General features: G+C 41.1%; 1 protein-coding gene across 1 annotated transcript in view; it reads right to left on the bottom strand.

Annotated features, from left to right (window-relative positions):
* LYRM4 (LYR motif containing 4) overlaps positions 1-18,839 on the bottom strand; it is an 88,411-nt gene extending 69,572 nt beyond the window's left edge. Inside the window, exon 1 of the mRNA XM_006888762.1 lies at positions 18,754-18,839. Within this exon, the coding sequence (XP_006888824.1) occupies positions 18,754-18,839 (86 nt within the window). The remainder of the gene's footprint in view (positions 1-18,753) is intronic.
* Positions 18,840-22,740: the final 3,901 nt, after the last annotated feature.

Consider the following 22,740-nt stretch of genomic DNA (forward strand, 5'->3'; position numbering starts at 1 on the left):
TCGGGATGGGTGTGTCAAAGGCGGTGTGGTTGGCGCAGGATAGAGCAGGGTTTAGGGCTGTTGTGCATAGGGTCGCTATGAGTGGGAAAAGACTGGATGGCACAGAACAACAACAACAACTCACATACTTTGGGCATGTTGTCAGGAGGGTCAGTCCTTGGAGAAGGACATCTTGTTTGGAGGGTAGAAGGTCAGCAGAAGAAAGGAAGACCCTGGATAAGATAAGATTGATACACTGACTGTGACAATATGTTGGGGATGGTGAAGTTGACTCAAGATAGGCCAAAATTCCAAGCCATTGTTCACAGGGTCACTATGAGTCACACTCAACTGATGGCACATTAACCACAACAGGTCAAAAGAATAGCATCTGACCAAAGATAAAGCCCTGAAGGTAGGAGGGAGTTGAATAGAAGCATTAGTGGCCATGAGAATTATGTGGAAGAAGAGGAAATAGTGTAGTAAGTTGTAGATACTATAATTAATATTACAAAACAAAACGTGTTTCAGTCAAATAATAGTAACAACAACAAACCCCAAAGCAAACAAAAAGCATAATATTCAAGGCTTTTTCCCCCCACTAGTTAAGCTAAACTACTGTTTAATTTTTAAGACAACTACAGGGGTTATTTTTTTATTTGAAGCTTAAAGATTATTTCAGGTCAGTAGTTTCAAGGGTTCATCTACATATATCCTCCCTGCCTCCAGAAAGTGGTGCCATGAAAATTTAAAATTCTGTCCTGTACTTTCTTTCTTTTGTTTAGGATTCTTCTGCGGCATCTTTGGTCATGTTCGGTAAAAGCAGCTGGGGGCTCTCTGGTTATCCTGGTCTCATACAAAGGAAACCTCAGTTCATTAAGACATACTCCATTTGCTCCTCCCCTTCCTGACTCTGCTTCTTCAGCTGTGGTCCAGGCAGCTGAAGACCAACTGTGGAGCCCTGAAAAGACACTTGCACATTTTTAAAACCTTGGCACTGCTCTCAACAAATTAGAAGGTAAAAAGGTACTAAATGTCTTCTTAGGTCAATTACCAGGGATGTCCCATGAAACCATGACCCTAATCCTCTACCTCCACTCCATGTAATCATCCCAAGATTAGATGTCCCATCCTACAATCTTTATGGAGGGAGTTGTTGTTGTTGTTGTTATGTGCCATCCAGTCGTTTGTGACTCATAGGGACCCTATGTACAATAGCCCTAAACCCTGCTCTATCCTGTGCCAATCACACTGCCTCCGACACACCCAGGCTGATTACCCCAGTCACTGAATCAATCCATCTCATAGAGGGTCTTCCCCTCTTGCGCCCTCCCTCCACCCTCCCAGGCATGATGTCCCTCTCCAAGGACCTGTCCCTCCTTGCAATATGCCCAAAGTATGTCAGACGAAGCCCTAGAATCTTTGACTCCAAGGAGTTGCTTGGTTTAATCCTCTCCAGGATGAATCTGTTTGTTTTCCTGGCAGCACCACAGCTCAAAGGCATCAATTCTCCTTCTGTCCTCCCTAGTCATTGTCCAACTCTCTGATGCATAACAAGTGATTGCAAAGACCATGGCCTGTATCAGGCGCATCTTAGTCTCCAGAGAAACACCATTGCTCTTGAGTACTTTAGAGAGGTCCCTAACAGCAGACTTTTCCATTGCAATATGTTTTTTTTATTTCCTGGCTGCTGGTGCCAAGAGTGTTGACCGTGGAGCCGAGCAAACTGAAGCTGTGAACAATCTCAATCTCTTCACCATCCATCCTGATGCTACCGACTGGTCCAGTGGTAAGAATCTTTGTCTTCTTGACATTGAGCCTCAGTCCATACTGAAGACTGCAGTCCTTGACCCTCTGCAGCAAGTGCATGAGGTCCTCCTCAGTTTCAGCGAGCAGGATTATATCATCTGCATAAAGCAGACTGTTAATAGATCTTTCCCCAATCCTGATACCACAATTCTCCTCATAGAGCCCAGCCTCTTGGATAATCTGCTCTGCATACAGGTTGAAAAGGTATGGAGACAGGACACATCCCTGGCGTACACCCTTCCCAATTTTGAACCATGCAGTGTTGCCCTGCTTTCTTCTGACTACTGCCTCTTGGTCCAAGTGCAGGTTTCGCATTAGCACGATTAAACGTTCTGGGATTCCCATTCTTCTCAGAGTCAGCCAGTTTGTTATGATCCACACAGTGAAACACCTTTGCATAATCAATGAAACACAGATAGACATTCTTCTGGTATTCCCTGCTTTCAGCCAAGATCCATATAACATCAGCAACAATATCCCTAGTACCACGACTTCTTCTAAACCCAGTCTGGACTCCTCTCTATGTACCTATGGAGGTAGACTGCCATGTATTTTCCTCTGGAGCACCTGAGTGGGTTACAATAGCCAACCTTTTAGTTATGTTTTAGTGAACCTTTAGGTTAGTTACTTGTTAGTTTTAAATGATAAAACTTTTTAGTTTTAATTGCTAGGCTGCCTTATCAATTGCTACAGATACCAAATCTTTGGATTACATATCCCAGGGACTTGCAATCCTGGTTGCACGCAGAACTAGCATCTCTTAAGGTACTATGAGCCAACATTAAAAGATTTCATGAGAAGCTACCTTCTGAAATTGGTTTTAATTGTTATCAAGACTAGTCTATAAAAAAAGCCATTAAGAAAAAATTAATGGGTTTTAGTACCAGGAAGACTTAGCATCTGCTGGTTTTTATATCTTGGCCACTGTGACTCCCATAACTAATCACACTCCTTTCCTTGTACAGGCTACTACAAAGCTGAGAGTCACATTTAAGGCTGTCCCAACAAAAGCCAGCTCTCCTGACCTTCTCAACACCCAGCTTATTTGCTAACCTCACTCCAGACCTCATTTTAGTTTACTCTTCTTTTACTATCCTCTCACTTAATACATATGAATAATCTTCACCCACTAGTGAAAAAAAAAAGAAATTAAGAGTAAAATTAAATGTAGCTTAATTTCAGTCATCTGTGGGACAATGGGGTTCACAGCAATGTCAAAGCATGATAAATAAGGTCACAGGGTAGTTTAAAGAAATCTAATTTGATATACATGGAGGGTCCTTGTATTTAAAAGTCAATTGGTACTGAGGGTCTAATGTTATTTTATTTTGGAGGAACATTCTTCTAAGTCATACATCACTCCTCTGTCAACTTACTGCACTGCGGTAATCTGGTTTGCTGGGATGCTGAACCTTGTGTCATTGGGGGATGGAGGTGGGTCAAATGCCATAATGACTGTCCATGGTGGACAAGGTTTGGTGGAGCTCCCAGTTTAAGACAAGTTTGAAAAGAGGAGTAGCATCCACTTCCTAAACTCCATGCCTCTGGAAACTCTATGAACTTGGAGAAATGATGATAGTTATAGGAAGGCTTCAGGCCTTTTGTTCATTGGGTAGCTATGAGTTGTGCTTGACTTGACGGCAATCAACAACAACAATTTGATCACTACAGTGCCACAGTATGCTACGTGTTATGTTGCCAAAAAAAAGTCAGTAATTCAAAATCACCAGCTGCTTCACGGAAAAAAGATGAGCCTGTAAGGATTTATAGTGTCTCTGAAACATGGCGGATGTCATGATGAGTCCAAACTGATACAATGGCAGTGGATTTAGTTTGGCTTTTAGGGCAAGATGTCAGTGTTAAAAGAAGCAATGTTGCTGTTATGTGCTGTCAAGTCGGAATCAGCTCACTGTTGACTCTGCAGCGGGTTTTCAGAGGCTGTGAATCTCATGGAAGGAGACTGCTCCTTTGGAGCAGCTAGAGGATTGGAACTAGTGCTTTTGGTCCGGCAGTGCAATTCCTTACCAGTAGGCTCCTTGAGCTCCTTATATGAAGCAATACGATTGTTTATAAAATCTTTTTTCATACTAGAAAATTTTTATTTAAAGAGACATCACTGGTGAGTCAAACTCATACAGACACAAGGTTTTTCAGTTAGGTCAGCTAAGAAATTTAAAACATTTCAAAAAGGGAAAAGTCCAAGACCTTAATATAGTATCTGTATTTTGTTCAGTCAAGTTGACCTTGTTCATTTTCCATATATTAAGAATAAAGGTAATTCTATTCAGTTATTGATTAGTGAAGGGAATATAGATCTTTGAAGAATAATAAAATGCTATGATGCTATTTCTTTGCTAAAGTATCCACATGATAGGAGACAAATGCAAATATTGAGTCAATCTTTAAATTTCAATGCAGAAAAGTAATTAGAATATCTGAATTTCAGAGGTAAACTCAGCATATTTACATAGATAACACCGTAATGTCTTAGACAAAGTTCTTCATTGTCACTATGAGTCAGAAACTACTTGACAGTATACAACAGACTGAGCCTTATATTTACTGGCATTTAGGCAGCATTTACACATAGGAATTCTATGTAGCCAAATTTTCTTAACAAACTGACAGCTTCTAACAGGAGGAATTTTGCTTAACCCTTTGTGCTTTTTTACATATAACACTTTAGGCGGTGGCCAATTACACTTGGAATTTACAAGAAAATTCTGGTAACAACAAGAAGGATGGTTGGCAGAGGTGGAAACTAAGAAGGGTAGAGAGTCAAACAGAGGCCCTCTCATGCCAACCCACTGCCACAAGTTTCACTCAGGAGAAATGTTTGCAAGGGAATCACCTTGGTATGAAGGCCCACTGACTATGGGCAATGTAGAGAGGTGTGAGCAACTGAAAACCAGGGGGAGGGAGGCAGGTGGTGTATCAAGTCTATTGGAGGTTGGGGTGGGATGCAGCATTTTTCTCAGAGGGGTTTGGTCTGTGGTGTTGCCCAACTAGTCTAATCCTTAGGAAATAGATAAATGGAGAGGAAAAACATCAGAATGCACAGAATTGAAAGTGTGGACTAGTGAGTGCATGCAAAGAGTATGAGAAAACTTCAGGGATAGACTACCAGGGAGCAGAGGCCGAGACGGATTCAACAAGGGAGCCTGAGGAGTGAGCACTGGCCAGAGGGGAGAGGACCAGGACAGGTAGTTCCTGGCACACGTGGGAAGGACGGAGAGAGTCACTATGTTAAGTTGAGGACAGGTCATACAGAACAAAAAACAAAGTAAAAGGAGAAGCATGTCAACCAGACTGCCTGGGATGGAGAGTAACCAGGAGTTAAAGCAGTGTGTGGGGACAGTCTCATCACGAGCAGGCTGCACAGTATCACCTGCTCTCTTCAGTGGTGCAGACCACACCGAGCACTCTTCCACAGGCTGCAAGCCTTCTCAGAGGAACGGTACATTCCCACCGAACCCCTCCAATTTCCTGTTCTTTAAGGCACACACCCTCAGCAACCATCCTAGTTACATCCTAGAAAATAGCACAGGTAGTCACACTGACTGTTCCCAGACTCTTGGGGTGGGGTGTCTTCTAGACAGACATACACACACACATACATGCATGTACACACACACTCATTCACTCAGGAAAATCTTCTGTTCTCCAGTCCTCTTCACAACACTCCTCTTACTGATACTTGCAGAAGCATTAATTTTCATTACCACTGCTCCTGCTTCTCTGTTGATTTTTTAATATGGCATGTACCCAAGTTAAATTATTTTCAATTTCTAAAACTGCCTCCTTTGTGATAATATTGCTTTAGGGTACACATAAATAATAGAAGACATTTACTTAAGATTTCTCAAATAGAATAGCAGCTGAGAGCAACATCTATTAAAATATTAGCTGAGGAATGACAGTTTTAAAGTTTTTGTGCTACCTTCCAACTTAAGAAGAGATTGTTGAAGGGGGGCAAGGCCAATCTGGTCACACAGTCCATGGCGTGCTGTGCTGCTAACTGAAAGGCTGTGTGAGTCTGGCAGTTTGAATCCACCAGCATCTCCTGCCAGAAAAAATGTGAATCTCTGTTAAGGTTTAGACTTGGAAACCTCATAAAGGGCCCTAAGAGTTGGAATTGACTCAATGGCAATGAATAAGGCCAAAATAGGGGAGAAGAGCCTCAAGACAAGGCAGACAGGCAAAGGCCTGGACTTCCTGACCAGTAGGATTAGTGTAGATTTCAGCAGCATTGAGATCAAGTCCTGAGGCAGGAAGAAATGCCAAGAGCATGGACTGTCAAGTTCAAGTGGTCAGTACAGAAAGGTGCTCTGTAAGGCCGGCAGGAGCCCCTCTGTGGGCACTCAACAAGCAAACCACAGAACAAGCCAGGCCATCACATATCCAGAAGCTCCTCTAAGGACAAAGAACTGCCAGCTCCTGCAGGCACAAGTTGTGAAGGCTACCTGTTCTGCGCAAGCCAACCCAGAAGACAAGTAAAATCACTGGAGTCAGGAGGACCTGGGTGTAAACCTGGTGACAACACAACAGCTGTGGGATATTAGTTCACTTCTTCAATTCTAGAATACTGCTTCCGCATTTGCAAATGGGTGATATTAACAGTCCTGACTTCATGGAGTTTTCATGCTGATTAAATGACATAATGCAAAAAGGGTCTAGAATGTGTCTGGCCCCTGGGAAATGTTTATGCAAAATACAGCTCTTAGGAGAATTTGTTCTGCTGTATTTGTAAAACAGCCTAATCATATCCATTTTGCAGTGATCTATATTAAATAAGAGGATGCATGGGAAAATGTGCTTGACAAACAACATAAGCGAGTCAATATGATTTCACTTTGGAGTCTCCCTTTTAATTCTTCTCTCTAGACACTGGGAACTTGTCTAAGTAATGAACACATATCCCTAAGGCAGACAAATGCTTCCATGGCAAGAACCGATTTTATCAACATTTTAACAGACTTAATCAGAATTTTAATGAACAGAATTCTAACATTTTGGATCCTTGCAGTCAAACTTCAGTTTAGACACATGTGATACAGCACAGAATTCACGAAGGCAGAGCATTTGCTATCCAATTTTTTTAAATTCTATTTTAATTATTTTTTGTGTGTACTGTCAAATCGGATCTGACAGATACTGGAGGAGATTGCCCCTCATCCTCCAGCAGAGCATCTGGTGGATTCGAACTGTGTACCTCTGGGATAGCAATGCAGCTTCTTGCCACTAGGCCACCAGAGCTCCCTTAATATCCAATGGTTTTAACAGAATCTCACTCGCATGCAGGCTCCATGAAAGCAGTGGTATTGATGGCAGGTTCTGTTCTCTTCTGTGTCAGCAATGCCCACCAGTACACATGGCTCTCAGGGATATGTTATAAGATACATTACTATACATGGACAAGGATAAGGGACAGGAAATGGTCTAGGCACAGGAGACAGAGGACTGCTGGCATGTGACCTCTATAATGACATGTAACATGAGCCTGACTCAGAATGTTGGGGATTCTAACACAGCCCTCCATCTTTTTCCACAAAAACCATAAACAAAGTTAGTTTGAGGACTCAGGTGTGCCTGCTTTAGGTATGGTCTTTTTAACCATTTGCTGTGCAGCAGCTAGACAATTAATAAGAATGACAGAAGTGATGCCTTTGAGCTGTGATGCTGGAGAAGAATATTTCATGAATTGCCAAAAGTACAAACAGATATGTCTTGGATAATGTGCAGCCAGAGTGCTCCTTACAGGCAAAAAATAACAAAGCTTCATCTTACATACTTTGGATATGTTGCTAGGAGCTATTTCTTGGAGAGGGACATCATGCATGGGAAGGTAGAGGAAAAGTGAAAGAAAGGAAGACCCTCACCAGGTGCAATGACAATGACTGCAGTAAGGGGCTTGAGTGTGAGAGACTGGGAGGATGGCAAGGGATAGGCCAGGGTTCAGATCTGTTGTTGTTACTCTGAGTTCTACTCAACTCGATAGTATCTAATAACAACAACACAGCCCTCTAAAGAAAAAAAAAATCAGACTAAATAAGGCAAACTGAAATACTGCCTATAATAGAAGCAGAAAAATCAAACTCATTGCTGTCAAGTCAAAGCTGATTCTATGTATTTTTAGCACAGAGGTACACTTTCTAGCATTTTCAATATTATGATCTTACAGAATTCTGTTCAAAGTAAAGGGGATTTGAAATGCTTGCTGCAGAATAGCAAGGACTACAGACTTCAATATGGATTACATCTCAACATCAAGAAAACAAAAATCCGTACAACTAGACAAAGAAGCAACATCAAGACAGATGGAGAGAACATTAAGGTTGTCAAATGGTTTCATCTTTCTTGGATTCACAATCCACACCTTTAGTATCAAGAGTTATGAAATCAAAAGACATGTAGCATGGGAAAATTTGTTGTCAAAGATAATTACAGAAGAGCAAGGATGTCAGTTTAAGGAATAATGCGTACCTGATCTAAGCCAGGATCTTCTCAATCACTTGCTAAGCATTTGAAAGTTGGACAATGACTAAAGATGGCAGAAGAAGAATCAATGCCTTTGTGTCGTGATGTTGGAGAAGAGTACAAAATATGTGATGGACTGTCAAGAGATCAAACAAGTCTGTCTTCAAGAAAGTGAAACCAGAGTGTTCCTTGGAAACAAGGATGATGGAAATTCATCTATTTTCAGGTATGTTGTCAGAAGGACATGATGGGTAGAATGTGCAAAAGAGAGAATGACCGTCAACAAGATGGACTGACAAGGTGACTGCAGCAATGGGCTCAAGTGTGCCAGAGTTGGTGAGGATGGCACAGGACAGGACAGGGTTCAGATCCATTGTTCATAGGGTCACTCTCAGTCACTGTCCACTAGACAGCACCTTACAACAAAAGCAACCACACGATCTTTCAGGAGCAGACTTCCAGGTCTTTCTTTGGGGAAGCTTGTGGGTAGACTCAAACTACCAATTTTTGATAAGAAGCTGAATGTTTAACTGTTTGTGCCACTCAGTGATTCCTCCTAAGATATTCTAAAACAAACAAACAAACAAACAAACAAACAAACAATAGCACTGCTATTGAATAAATAGTTGTAGACTGATAACAACCCTATAGAAGAAAATACCTGAGAAGGTTTCCAAGGCTGTAAATCTTTATGAAAGCAGATTGCCACATCTTTCCCCCCTGGAGGAGTTGGGTTCGAACTATCAAGCTGAATACTTTAAAGTACTGCACCACAAGGGCTCCCTTCCTTGACCATATTACCATGCCCACAGTTTTTAAGCTTTATTACATAGTATTCCAACACAAATTCTCTCATTAATAATTTACTGGCTTACTTTTTATTAATATCTATGGAGCTCTGGAGGCCTAGTGGTAAGAAGCTGTGCTGCAACCCTAAGGCATGTGGTTAAAATCCACCACCTGCTCTGTGGGAGAAATGGAATTCTCCTTCTTTGCCAGTGAAAACCCTCTGGAGGGTCAACTATGGGTAGGTTTCGACACGATGGTACACAAGAACAAGAAGCAAAGCCAAAGAGAAATTTAAAATACTAATATGAAATGACTTCTACATTTATAGTGCCAACAATTCCTACAGGGGCCAATGGTCCATACATTTGCTGACTTCATCTCTTACATTTTTTCAGTAATCCTATTCCATAGGTGAGTATAATATCCAGGACTCCAGAGACATTCAGGACCCTAGCTGCGAGGAACGGTTGTCCACGTAGCTGTCCAAAGAAAGGTTGTCCAGTCCTTGTCCAAAGTTCCCACCTTCTTGCTTCGAGAATAGAAAACAAAGAAATCAAATTCTCTTTACTTAGGCTCCAGTATTCTGAACACATTCTCCCCCTCCCCTGGGTTGGCAAATAAAGGAACTGCAAAATGAAAACAGGCTGCACTGAAAGGTAATAACTCTTTCCTCCATTTGTGAAGAAGCAGAAAGAGAAAAGGAAGATTCAGTAGAAATAAACAGTGAATTCTTTCTAATTCCCCAGAGTAAGAAGAATATAAGTAAATAATTCTCTGTGATAATAATTACACACTTGAAGTATATACAGTTTTTCAAATGGCTGTAGATTAAAGTTAATCACCATGTAAATAACATTATTGCCAGTATGATAGTTGAGGTTATAAAGCAGAGCTAGTTTTGTATATTACAATTACCCTTAATTAAAACAAAGAGGATAATTTTTCCATATATTACCTTACTCAGTGGTTTTTCTGACCTTTGAAAAGTAATCTTAACAAAACAGATGGTTGCACTTAATGTGTCCACAACCACTAATAGTAAGAGACATTTTCAAGGACATGAACCTTTCCCTCCCTACCCATTTTTGCTCAGAATCTGAGCTGTTTCAACATTTGGGATCATTCTTTGTTGCTGTATTTTTTTAAAGAAGAAAAGGAATTGTTTAAAAAACTGTATTTCCCACCAGGTATTTCTCAATATCTGGTATTACGATGGCCAAACTATCACAGTGAATGCAATAATGGGCTTAAGCAGAGGAAAGCCTGTAAGGACAGTGTAGGATCAGACCGGGGTTGCTGAGTCAGAGCCACCCTGACTGTACCAAACAATACATTACCAGTGCATCCTGCTTTCTGAAATGTAGTCTACTTCTTAAAAATGCTACTGATATGGTATCACTACACAGAGCCCCAGGCCCCTTCCTACTCCTCCTTCAGCTGACACCCCAAATCTGAAGATGACAGGGGATGAGAGTCAGGCTGAGAAGCTCCAAGAAGAATAGGAGTGCTGGGAAGGAAGAGTGACGACTCCTGTATAAGAGGGCTCTGCCTCTGAGGCCTTCATTCTGCAGGGGGCTTCAAACCACCCTCTGATTGGTAAGCAGCTAAGTCCTTAACCACTGTACCACCATCAGCTTACTGTACTTACAGGTGCACCTTCTCCTCTTCATCACTAACACAATTACCTGACTGGTCTACAAACCTTTAATTTCTCATTTCTGGTGATGTAGCTAAAAAGTATACCTGCTGTCTTGCTTAAAATACCTGAAAGGCTTTCTGCTGCCTATGGCCACATTTAGGTACCATGACACGGCCTTCACAAGGCTTTCTGGAGGCTCTGGACCTGAGTTCTCTCTCCAGACTCAAGTTATCCTGCTATCTACCATCAATGATCCAAAAATGCAGCCAGTGCCTGACATCCAACACCAATTACGGTTGTTCACATCTGCACCTCTGGCTTCTTGATTCCTTTTAGGACCAACCTCTTGTTGTTGTTGTATAGCACTGAGTCAGAATGGATTCATTTCAGAACCAGTAAAAAGGAGTCCTGGTGGCCTAATGGTAAGAAGCTGCAGTACAATTCCAAAGTCACACGGTTTGAAACTACCAGCTGTTCTGTGGGGGAAAAATGTGAAGCCTCTTCCCAGGTGATTTACTGCCTCTGAAAACCGCTGCAGTGTCAGCTATGAGTCGGTTCCAGTCAAGGGCACACAGTAACAATTAACAAAACACTGTCACAAAACAACAACAACAACAAATCATATGGGAGGAAACTGCCATCTTTCTCCAGTGGAACAGCTGGCAGATTTCAACTGTGAGACTTTGGTTCTGGCAGATTTCAACTGTGAGACTTTGGTTTGACAGTGCAACTCCTTACCATTAAGCCACCAGAGCTCCCTTACTAAACGTTCACCTCATCTAAAGGTAGTCATCACTGCTTTCTTAATTCTCAACCCCCTTTTAGAAGTTACGTTGTCCCTATTGTGTGAGCCCATAAATTCCTTTTCAATTCTTTATCAGTACATTATCATTTTATTGCTGAAAAAAATGGGCGAATATTATTAAATATCTATGTTACTGAATTGGAGATCTGGTGGCAAGAAGCTGCACTGCCAATCACAAAGGCACGCAGTTCGAGGTCACCAGCTGTTCCACGGGAGAAGGATGGGTAATCTATACCTGTGCAATTAACTGCTCCTGAAAACCCACTGGAGGGTCAGCTAGGGGCTGGTCTGACTGTTACATAACGACAGCAACAACCTCCTTTTAGGCAAAAATCATTCCTGTTTATCTGATACTCCCAACAAGGAGCAAAGGGCCTGCCACATGACCAGTGCCCAGTAAATCAATGAAGAATGAAGGGTAACTAAATAAACCTTATTCTACCAAAGTACTATTACTGGGAATGGTCTTTGGACTGCTAATAGGTAACCAGCACAGGATATGGTACTGAAAGTTTACATGTGTTGATTAAACAACTTTTAGCCACTACAAAGTTAATACAATGACTAATGAGGATAGAAGGGGAGAATTGATGCCTTTGAGTTGTAGTGCTGGAGAAGAATACTGAATATACCATGGACTGCTAGAAAAGCAAACAGGTATCTCCTTGAGTGGGTAAAATCAGACTGCTCCTTGGAGACAAGGATTCTGAAGCTCTGTCTGACATACTTTGGGTAAATGACTAGGAGGGACCAGTTATTAGAGAGGGTGGAGGGAAAGAGCAAGAGAGGAAGACCCTTGATGACACGGATTGACTTAGTGACTGGGATAATGCGAGTGAGTGTGTCAGAAATGATGAGGTTGGCTCAGGATAGAGCAGGGTTCAGAGCTGTGGTATGGAGGGTAACATAAGCTTTATGTAGGCTTCAGTTGACTGTTTATTCAGTGGAAACAATTTAACTTTTGATAAATTGTTTCAACAGCCACTACAAACTCCAGGGTACTTGGATTAACAATGTAAGCAATAATTTTGTACTAATGAATTACTTATCTGTTGATATAGAAATTCTAAAATACCCACCATAAGCCACTCAAAAGTTCAAATAATTTTAATGCACAAAGTCTTATAAAGAATTTATAGTAACCTCAATCTGTTGTTATTGTGTACCTTCTATTGGAGCGGACCCACAGCTGACCCTCTGGCAGGTTTTCAGAGGCAGTTAATTGCACAGGAGGAGATTGCCAATCCTTCTCCCACAGAGCAGCTGGTGGATTTGCACCATTAGAGAGGTCTTGAAGGCAGAAATGTAACTCTATACAGAACTATGCCCTCAGAGTTAGTTCCAACAACAACGAGTTAGTCAGGAATGCGATAGTAGAGAAGTAATGTGAGAAAAATAACTTTCATCTATGATAAAGTATACATATGGCTGTCAATTTTCTATTATGAACAGATGCAGTCAATTTTCCATTAAGTTCATTACAAGAGTTTTCTCAGTATTCTATAATTATCCTTTGTATAAAACCAGTATTACCCTACTTTAGTATAGAGGATGCTTAAGAATAAGAAAATCTTATTACTTCTAATTGCATTGTGTAGTCTAACATTAGTCCTCATTTTCTTATTTTTTCTATCTTCCCCCGCCCCTGTGCCCTGATGACCTTATTATTTTTTAAAATTACAACAATTACTTCATTTTATTCTATTTTGTTATATGTGTTTGTGTAAGTTTTAAAAAATGCTTTCAGGGTCAAGGTAAAATACAAATAGAATGCAAAGTGGAAACTAATATAAACTAAACTGATTAAGTCTAGAGTCACAACATTTAATAGTTTTAACATTTCTATGCTCTAGAATATTTGCTTCCTAATATTTAGGCTGGATTATACTTCCTCACTCTAAATAACTTTCTTCTCTATATATTATTCTAATTTATAATTCTCTAAGATGCACCCGATCCAGGCTATAGTCTTCACAATTATGTGCTATGCACTGGAGAGTTGGACAGTGAATAGGGATGATAGAAACAGAATTGATGCCTTTGAGCTGTGATGCTGGAGAAGAGTGTTGAATATCTCATGGACTGCTAGGGGAACAAACAAGTTTGTCCTGGAGAGGGTGAGGCCAGAATGCACCTTGGCGTCAAGGATCCTGAAGCTTCGTGTGACATACTTTGGGCATGTTGCAAGGAGTGACTGGTCTTTGGAGAGGGACATCATGTTTGGGAGAATGGAGTGATGGTGTAGGAGAGGAAGACCCTTGATGAGATGGATCGATTTTGTGAGTTGAGTGGTGGGAATGAATGTGTTTGAGACGCGAGGTTAGCACAGGATAGAATGGCATTTAGGGCTCTTGTACATACTGTCACTATGAGTCGCAAGCAACTTGATGGCACATAACAACAACAACAACAACAACAACAATGTTTTCTTTGCTAAGTCAACCTGATTATAATTTTTACTTAGTTTTCAAAACTATAATTAAATACAGGAGAACATTTCAACTCTAAAAAAAAATGAAAGGAAAAAATCTTTTAGTATCACCAATCATATTTAATAAAATGAACAATAACTAACGAAACTTTCAAGGGTCTGTTTCTAGGTACACATAAACTTCTAATAGTCTCTGGAGCACTGTAGAAAGGGTTAGGTAACTACCCTTCCTTTTAAAAAGAGGTCACAGGCTATAAATGAGTCCAATACTGTAACTTCAGGGAAAACACAAGTCTTAATTTGAGAACTTTGACAACTTAACAAAAATCTTTCTAGTGTTTTTAGTGTTTTTCCATTCCTTGTCTGTATTCTTGCATATTCTGTGCTAAGAGTTAAAGCAATTCTCAGAGAAACAGAATTTGATTACCATTTTATAGTGAGACAAATGCTTATTTAGATGTTTCAAAGACAATTCTTTGGCTTTTCCAGTATTTTGTGCCGTTGTTTGGTGTCTTCCAGTCAACCCTACTAACAACAGACCCGAACCTTGTCATGTCCTGCATCATTCTCAAGACCTCAGTTTTGTTCATGCCTACTGTAGAAGTCCTCTTGGTGAGGGTCTTCCTTTCTTTTGCTGATTCTCTACCTTTCTCATCATAATATCCTTTTCCAAGTAGTGGCCTCTCCTGGCAATATGCCCAAAGTATATGAGATAAATTTTCACTCTCTTTGCCTCTAACAACCACCCTGGTTGCACTTCCACCAAGACAAATTTGTTAGTTTGGTAGTCCATGGGATAGTCAATACTCACAACTCAAAGGCATTGACTCTTGTTCAGTCTTCTTTATTCATTGCTCAACTTTCAGAAGCATACGAAGCAATTAAAAAAAAATACTATGGCCTTGATTATGAGCACCTTAGTCTTTAAATGGATATACTTGCTCTTTAGCACTCTGGAGAGGTCTCTGACAGCAGCTTTTGCCAGTGCAATGTCTCTTTTGATTTCTACTTCTGGTACCAAGGGTATTGATTGTGAATCCAAGTAAAATGAAATTGACAACTTCAATATTTTCCCCTTCTATGCTGATGTTACCTATTGGTCTAGTGGTTAATTTTGGTTTAATATTGAGATGTAATCCACATTGAAGGGTATATAGTCATTGATCTTCTTGATCAAGTATTTCATGTCTTCACTTTCTGCAAATAGGTTGTACCATATGCATAATGCAGGCACTTGGCCAGATAGTTATCTTCCAAACTTCTTAGCACAAACTAGGAACAACATCCAGGCTGCATGTTTGTTGAAACATGTCAATTTGTATTCCATCAATTCCTGGGGCCTTGTCATATCTGTGAGTGTGTGTGTTAAAAGAATTCCATAACACTGATCTCTTTACAAATAATTATTCAAGTGGTTTTAAAATTTATGTAGGCTGCCTCTGAGTGTTTATCCAGTGGAAACAACATGACTTTTGATAAGCTGTTTCATCTTTCAGTTTTCCTCACTGGGCAATGAGTTATTGAATTAAGTTACTACTAATTCACAGGTGGTTGTTAAAAATAAATGCAGTAACAAATGTAAAGCATCTAATGTAGCATGCAGAAGCAATGAGAAAATGTCAGTATAATTGATCTGTCATCAGCCACTTATAAGAAGGCTATCTTTAAAACAAAAGAAATTGTGGCCAGAATAAAAAGAATATCTATTTTATAATAAACTTATTATTTTAGAAGATACCAGTAAGAAGATCAGACTTTAGGTCCACAATTTCAGGAAACAAAATAATAACCATATTCCTTTGGATAGTACATTTATATTTAACAATAAATTTAGCCCAAAGTATAATTTCAGCAATTGTTTGCTGCCTTATGCTGGAATTAACTTTCTACCCACTTGGCATTAGCCTTGAAATGCAAATTTAAAAAATAAGCTTCATTTTTAGATTTTATCTTTCTTGCCTCATAAATTCCTTTCAAACGAAATTTCCAAAATGAAAGAGTCTTTAGAGATGATGTCTAAGTTGACAAAAGAGTGAAGGGAAATATAGACCCTGAGTGACTGGTCCAAATTTCAATGTTGTCTGAGGGCTTCTATTTAACATTTCTGCCGTATTATTTTCAGATGTTCCCTCCCTGCCACTGTTCCTTTACCGTGTGAACTGTGTCAATATGTAGCCTGTTTATTCTGAGTAAATGTAAATGAAATGTAAGTATAATTTAAGAGAAGTTTGATAAATAACTTCAGATTGTGGGGAAAGTGATTAGTTTACTAACAAAGGGATTAGAGTCCTTGCATATTTTGTGCATTTTCTCAAAAGATTTGGTTAAGTACTTGGTTTGCATTTAGCGAATTTTATTCAAAGTCCCAACAGTGGGTCTCAGGCTTTATTTCCTTTACGCTCACTAAAGCTAGTATCATTAAGTGAAATAATTTTTTCTCATGAAATGATCAACTACTTGGCCAGGTGGATATGACCCTTAGCATGTCCTAAAGGCTGCTCTCAAATCCATAGGGTCAAGTATCTTTTTAAGCTGTTTCTGATAACTATACAGTCCTTGAGAGGCTTAGCATCTGTGTATGGCACATGTTAAATGAGACCTACCTTCTCCTCCTTCCCCTGTGGAACCCCATAAACATCTTACTAGTTATCCTTCTGTTTTTGCAATAATGGTCCTATGAAGTATTTATCCTTCTAAGACTGAGTTCACTCAGCATGATGCTCTGCAGTCTCTCTCAAGTTAGGTAGATTTTGAAATTGTTACTCCTGAGTGCTACATAGTATTCCATTGTGTGAGTGTACCACAATTTTTCAAGCCATTTGATTGTGGTTGGACATCTGGGCCGTTTCCATGTTCTTGGAATTGTGAATAATGCTGATATGAATATTGGCGTACAAATCTCTATGTATCATTTCTAAATTCCAAGGGGCATATTTCTAGGAGTGGAATAGCTAGGTCATATGTTCAGCTTTTTGAGGAAATGACAAACTGCCTTCCAGAGTGGTTTGCACCTTTTGGTAATCTGACCAACAGTGTATGAGAGTTTCTATCTTGCCACATCTTCTCCAACATTATTGCTGCTGTCCTTTAAACTTTGCCATGACTATTAGGGTGAGATGGTATCTCACTGTGGTTGTGATCTGCATCTTTCTTATTGCCAGTGATTCTGAGCATTTTTTTCATGTATCTGTTGGCTATGCAAATGTATTCCTATGTTCAAATTCTTTCTATGTCTTTTGCCCATTTTGTAATTGGGTTATCAGTCTTTTTCTTTTGGAGACCCTGTAGGATTCTGTAAACTTCTGTTATGAGACCCTTGTCTGAGATGGTATTGCCAATGCTTTTCCCTCAGTAGGTTTTCTTTTTACCCTTTTGGAAAAATTTTTGATGTGCACAGGAATTTAATCTTTAGAGGGTGCCACTATTCATCAGTCTTATATCCTCTCCTGGTTGTACATTTCTGGCTGTATCTGACTACCTTTTTATTCCATAAAACTTCTAAGCTTGGTCCTAATTTGGGCAGGGGGAAATCATAGGGTCACACAATTTCCTTGGTGGTGGGGGGGGGCAGGAAAAGAAAATGGGAAAAATCCTGTGGGGATGTGGAAAGAAAGGGTAATGAAAGGTGTGGCTTAATAGTGACTGATTTATAAAATATAATGAATGAGAACTGTATGAAACAATGTGAATAAAGGATAGTGTAAAACATGTATGATCATTTTGTATGTAAACAAATGTAAAATTAATAAAAGTGAAACACGCAATTTAAGGATTTTAAAAATGCAAAATAAATCGTTACCTGTTTGTTAAAAAAAAGCGAAAAAAGAAAAAAAAGAGACCTTGCTTACTAATCACAGGGCAGACAAGCTCACAGAGAGACACTAGACATGCACACTTTGTTCTATCATCAGGTCTATCCCTCAATCCATGGGATAGCAAGTCATCTATAATGAAGGCTGGGGTAATGAGATGAGCTAGTTGAGTCAAACTCTTGCTTTGTGGAAATAAGGCTCAAACTCAAAAAAGAGGAGTGGGAGAGAATATCTATACAAAGATGCATACAGTAATGACAAGTTCGAAGTTAAAATCAGCAGAGGCCTCATGAAAAAGACAGAGTAAGAAAAAAGAATTCAGGACGAATGGGAATTGCTGGAAAAGTATACTTCATTAAGGACGGGTTGAGAAGTGTTGAAGTTCTCCTGCTGGTTAAGTCCTTGGTGGTTGAGTCCTCTGATGGTGCCAGTAGAAACAAATGACTGTTTCTACTTCTATAACCTTGGGGCGCTTGCTTTCCTCATCACAATTTGCGCGTCACTTTTATGTTGCAAGCCCTTTCCATCATCTAATCGGAATGTATCTGTTTCTGGTAACCGAAAAGCTAGTTTTGACAACTACGACAGGAAAGAAGGGGCCAGAGTGAGACTTCAGCTCTGTGGACATTTGCCATAGACTGGTCACTTCCATGGTCAACTCTACCAATTGCTGGGGAAAGTTCTCTACGTGTGTGCAAGAAACCGGTGTGAACTTAACGCTTGTAAATTTCACGTCGATTTAAACGCTTGTAAATTTCACGCCCATCTTTTCTCGGAGCTGAAACACCACCAAGTCCGCCAAGAGCACAATCCAAAGCACTGGTACAAAAAACCCGAGGTGCTCCTAGCGGGAAGCGCAGCCTAGCGTTTCACTGGGAGGTTTGTCCCCGGCCTTAGGTGCACCTTGTTGGCCAGAGGGCCCCTCCCCGCCGCTGCCCTTGGTAGGCTTCCCGAACCCGGACTCTCCCGAGCAGCCAGTGCCGGGCCCCTCCCAGCCCCTCGCTTGGGTCACCTGTAATTGTAGGCGCTGAAACGCTTGCTCTCTCTCAGCATCGCCCGGTAAAGATCTAACACTTGTGCGCGGCTGGAGGCTGCCATTTTAGAAAGGGTCCTTTTCCTTGAGGTCCCTAACCCAACCTACAAAAATTTCAGCCGTTGCAAAAAAACTAAATTTAAAAAAAACCAAAAAACAAACCAACCCCGCAAACAAAATAATACAGAGTCCTTTGCTTCGTTGCGGGAGTCCGAGCCTCAGAGCCATCCAGCACGCGCCCTGCCAGCTGGCTGCGGTCCGGGATAGGGCACTGGTGCCCGCGGTGCCCGAGGACAGGCTCGCAGGCAGGGCGCAGGGCAGCTAGAGCGCAGGGGGCGGGGCCGAGGGAGGGACAGGTGGGAGAGGGCAGTGTGTGGGGCCCAGGGCTGGACCGCTCTGCACCGATCCAGATCTTCGGGGATGGGACGGGAGGCCGCGCGCTGGAGGCTGCAGCACCGTCACGGAGCGTCTGCACGAACCGCCTGAGCTCGAGGCGGGGACTTCCGTGTCTAGGCCCCTTGACAGACTGCGCTTAGCCACGCTGCGCCGCGTTTCCTAGGTTACCGGCCGCGCGCTGACAGGAGGCCCCGCCCCCGCCAGTCGGGGCCGCCCTTGATTCTGCCTGAAAGGCGGTGCCTGGCGCTTGGGTCGTCTGGCTCTGCGGGACTGGGTTCCGGGGTTTGAGGTCGGGGTGGGACACCTCTTGCTGCACGGGGTTGCTGAGACGATATGGGTGTGGGGGCGATGGGCCCGTGTCTCCCCCGCACTCCGGCTCCGCTTAGGGCGACAGGCTGAGGGGCCTCTAAGGCAGGGCTTGTTTTTTATCAAGATGGCAGCTCCCAGAGTGCATGGGTGCCTTTGAAGTAGTGGTTCACGTCGTCCCACTGAGTGCAGGTGTGTTCCCCGTGTCCGAGCTGTGGAAGCCCCTCAGGTCTGGGTTTCGTGGGTGAGTTGTGACCTCGCCGTAGTGTGGCGATGCGGTGGGTGGTAGGTGTGCGTGAGAGTTTGTTTACGAGTGTTGGCGGCTTTTGAGTAATTCGCCACCTGAAACTTTGTACTTTATTAAATGTCAGAGGGTTGGGCGGTCGCGGGGGTCGATCACTTGGGGACATCTAGGAATGTACCGACTCTCTTTTGGTGATTTTTGACCCAAGCCCCACAAGTTTTGTCCTGAACTTTTTAAAGGATAAAATAATTTTTTCCCTCGTGATGTTTCTCGGAAGACTTAAGCTTTAAACCTTTTTGTTAAAATAGGAACTGTTGGAATTGGGATTGGGCGCCAGGAACCTCAGAGGACGTCTTAAGAAATCTGCAAAGCACCTTATTTTTGGAGCTTTCCTTTATGTAATCAACAGCAGGGAGCAGATTGAAGCATAATAAAACCCCAAAACAACCCAGCCGCATTTACATTAACACCTTTTTCTTTGTCTCAAATCACTGAATTATGGCTGTGTTCTCATATTTTTTATTGTACCTAGTTATGAAATGATTATACATCCCCGAGATAGCAGAGCACTTCATGTTTTCAGAGTGTTACATGTTTTGGAAGTGTTACAGGAAGAGAGGACTTTTCTGATCTCAGCATGGAGCACGTTTTTTAAACTAAATATAATCATTGGTCGTATCGCAGTGGCACTTAATAAAATATTAGAAGATGCTTCTATTAAACTCCTTTTAAACTTTGTCATTTCTTTAAGCCTTCATACAAACAGATGTTTCTTTGCAGGAAAGCAGAAGTTGTCAGTTTTGCCTGTTGATCAGACCTTTGAGCAAATCTTGGCACGGATTTGTTACAGAGACTTGCTTAAGAGTTTAGTGTTCCCTTGATGTTTTAAAAAGACTCCTGACTGATGGACTCACATGAAATAAGATCCAGAACTATTTTCTTAAAGATACTTGATGTGGCATCTGTGCGAAGTATGTTAATGCAAGTTACAGATAAAGAAAACTTCACTGTAAGAAATAAAGAAAAATCATTTTGACCTGTTCAAATTCCAGTCGGAATTTTATATTTTACCTTCACTTAGAAATAGAAGTTCATATAATACTGCCTATACATCTGAGAGCCAGAGAGTGAATAAGGATGGCAGAAGAATTGATGTCTTTGAGCTGTGGTGTTGGAGAAGAATATTGAACATACCATGGACTGCAAAAATAACAAATAGTTATGGAGAGGGTTCAGTCGGAGTGCCCTTTGGAGGCAAGAATGATGAGGCTTTGCCTCACGCACTTTGGGCATGTTGCTAGGAAGGGCTATGGCTTGGAGAGGGACATGATACTGGGAAGGTTGAGGGGTTGGCGAAGGAGAGGGAGACCCTTGGCCTGGTGGATTGATGTGGTGACTGCTGTAATGGGCTCTTGTGTGTCCGGAAGTGTGAGGATGGCACAAGAGAGAACACGGTTCAGATCTTTTTCATAGGGTAATGTATCGTACTGGAATCAGCAGCACTTAACAACAAAACAATTGCATAATTCCAAAGCAATTTTACCATTAATATATTTAGAGTGGAAGCCGAGGCATGAGGATGTGCAGGGGAGGGGAGATTAATCATGGGGTTGTACAATTTGATGGGGATGGTTGAGGGAAATTGGGAGAATCTGGTCTGGAAAAGAATGCATTTGAATTTTGTAAATAAACTATTGTAATTAAAAATAATGGTTGAGAAATCATGAGATATAAAATGATACCTTACCAATTAATCCTAATCTAGATCTTCACAAAAAGACTGTTGTGTTATTTGAAATGATTTATCAGACAGTTGAATATCATTGCCTTAAAGAGTAAGAAAAGAGTCATAACACTAATGTAAAATCTCCAGTGTTTGCACATCACTATTGCAGAGGTGACTAGATGAGTTTGAAAGTGAATTGGGCCAGGAGCTAAGAATAGACCATACTTCTATATTATATATCCTTTAATAGCCATTCTGTACCTGCTTGATTGAATGATCTGCTTCTGAAAAATCAGTTGATGAACCATAATTCTTCTCTGACACACACAGAATTATTTTGAGTCGGAAGCTGTCTAATGACAACTAGAAGTATGAAGAATTTTCAGTATATATTTACTATTTGTAAATGCTTTAAATGCACTAGTTAATTTGAACTTTGGTGACCTACGGCTAAGAAGTTTTGCTGCCAGCGCAAAGACATGCAGTTGAGAAAGATGAGCAGTCCACCAGAGAAATATGAGCATTCTCCTCTCATGTAATTTATCGCTTCTGAAAACTCACCGGAGGGTCAGCTATGAGTCAGTTCCAACTTGACAGCATGTAACAACTTAGCTGGTTGTAGATTTAGCAAAATGCAGGCCCACTGTCCTACTGTCAGTTTGACTCAGTGACCCTGTAGGACAGAGTGGAACTACCGCTCAGGTTTTCTGAGGCTTTTATGTTGTCTTCTGTGGAATAACTAGTGGGTTTGCGCAGCTGACGTGTTGGTTAGTAGTGGAATGCTTACCTGCTTCACCACGAGGGTGTTCTGTCTCTTAGCAGAGTGACTATGGATAACCCAGATCATACTACTTAACAGCCATCCAAGTGATCCTGGCTCATAATGACCCTGCATGGTGTATGGAACGTCTCTAGGGAGTTTCTTAGAACAATTTTTGTGGGAGCAGGTGGCCAGGTTTTGGAATCCCACTATGGAGTCACAAGTAGTTTCCAATTTACAGGTTTTTATTATGCCACCTAATACTCAGAATATTTTTTAAAAAGGAAAATGCTCATTTGTTCCTAGTTTTTCTCTCATTCTCTCTCTCATTACTGTCTAGTTGTAAGTGACTCATAATTGATCTATTCTCAGCTCCTGGCCCTATAGCTGATTTTCGCTTGGGAGTTGTTGGGGAAATCAAACCAACAGAGAGCTGTGGCCTTTTAGTTAACAGTGAAATTCCCTATGGAGTATGCCACTAGAGTCCTTCTATAATTATTGATTACTTATTTGTGAAATCATGTTTTACTTTAA

The sequence above is a fragment of the Elephantulus edwardii genome, unplaced genomic scaffold, assembly GCF_000299155.1.
Source record: "Elephantulus edwardii isolate Elephantulus edwardi_28Jun2011 unplaced genomic scaffold, EleEdw1.0 scaffold00071, whole genome shotgun sequence".
Lineage (NCBI taxonomy): Eukaryota > Metazoa > Chordata > Mammalia > Macroscelidea > Macroscelididae > Elephantulus > Elephantulus edwardii.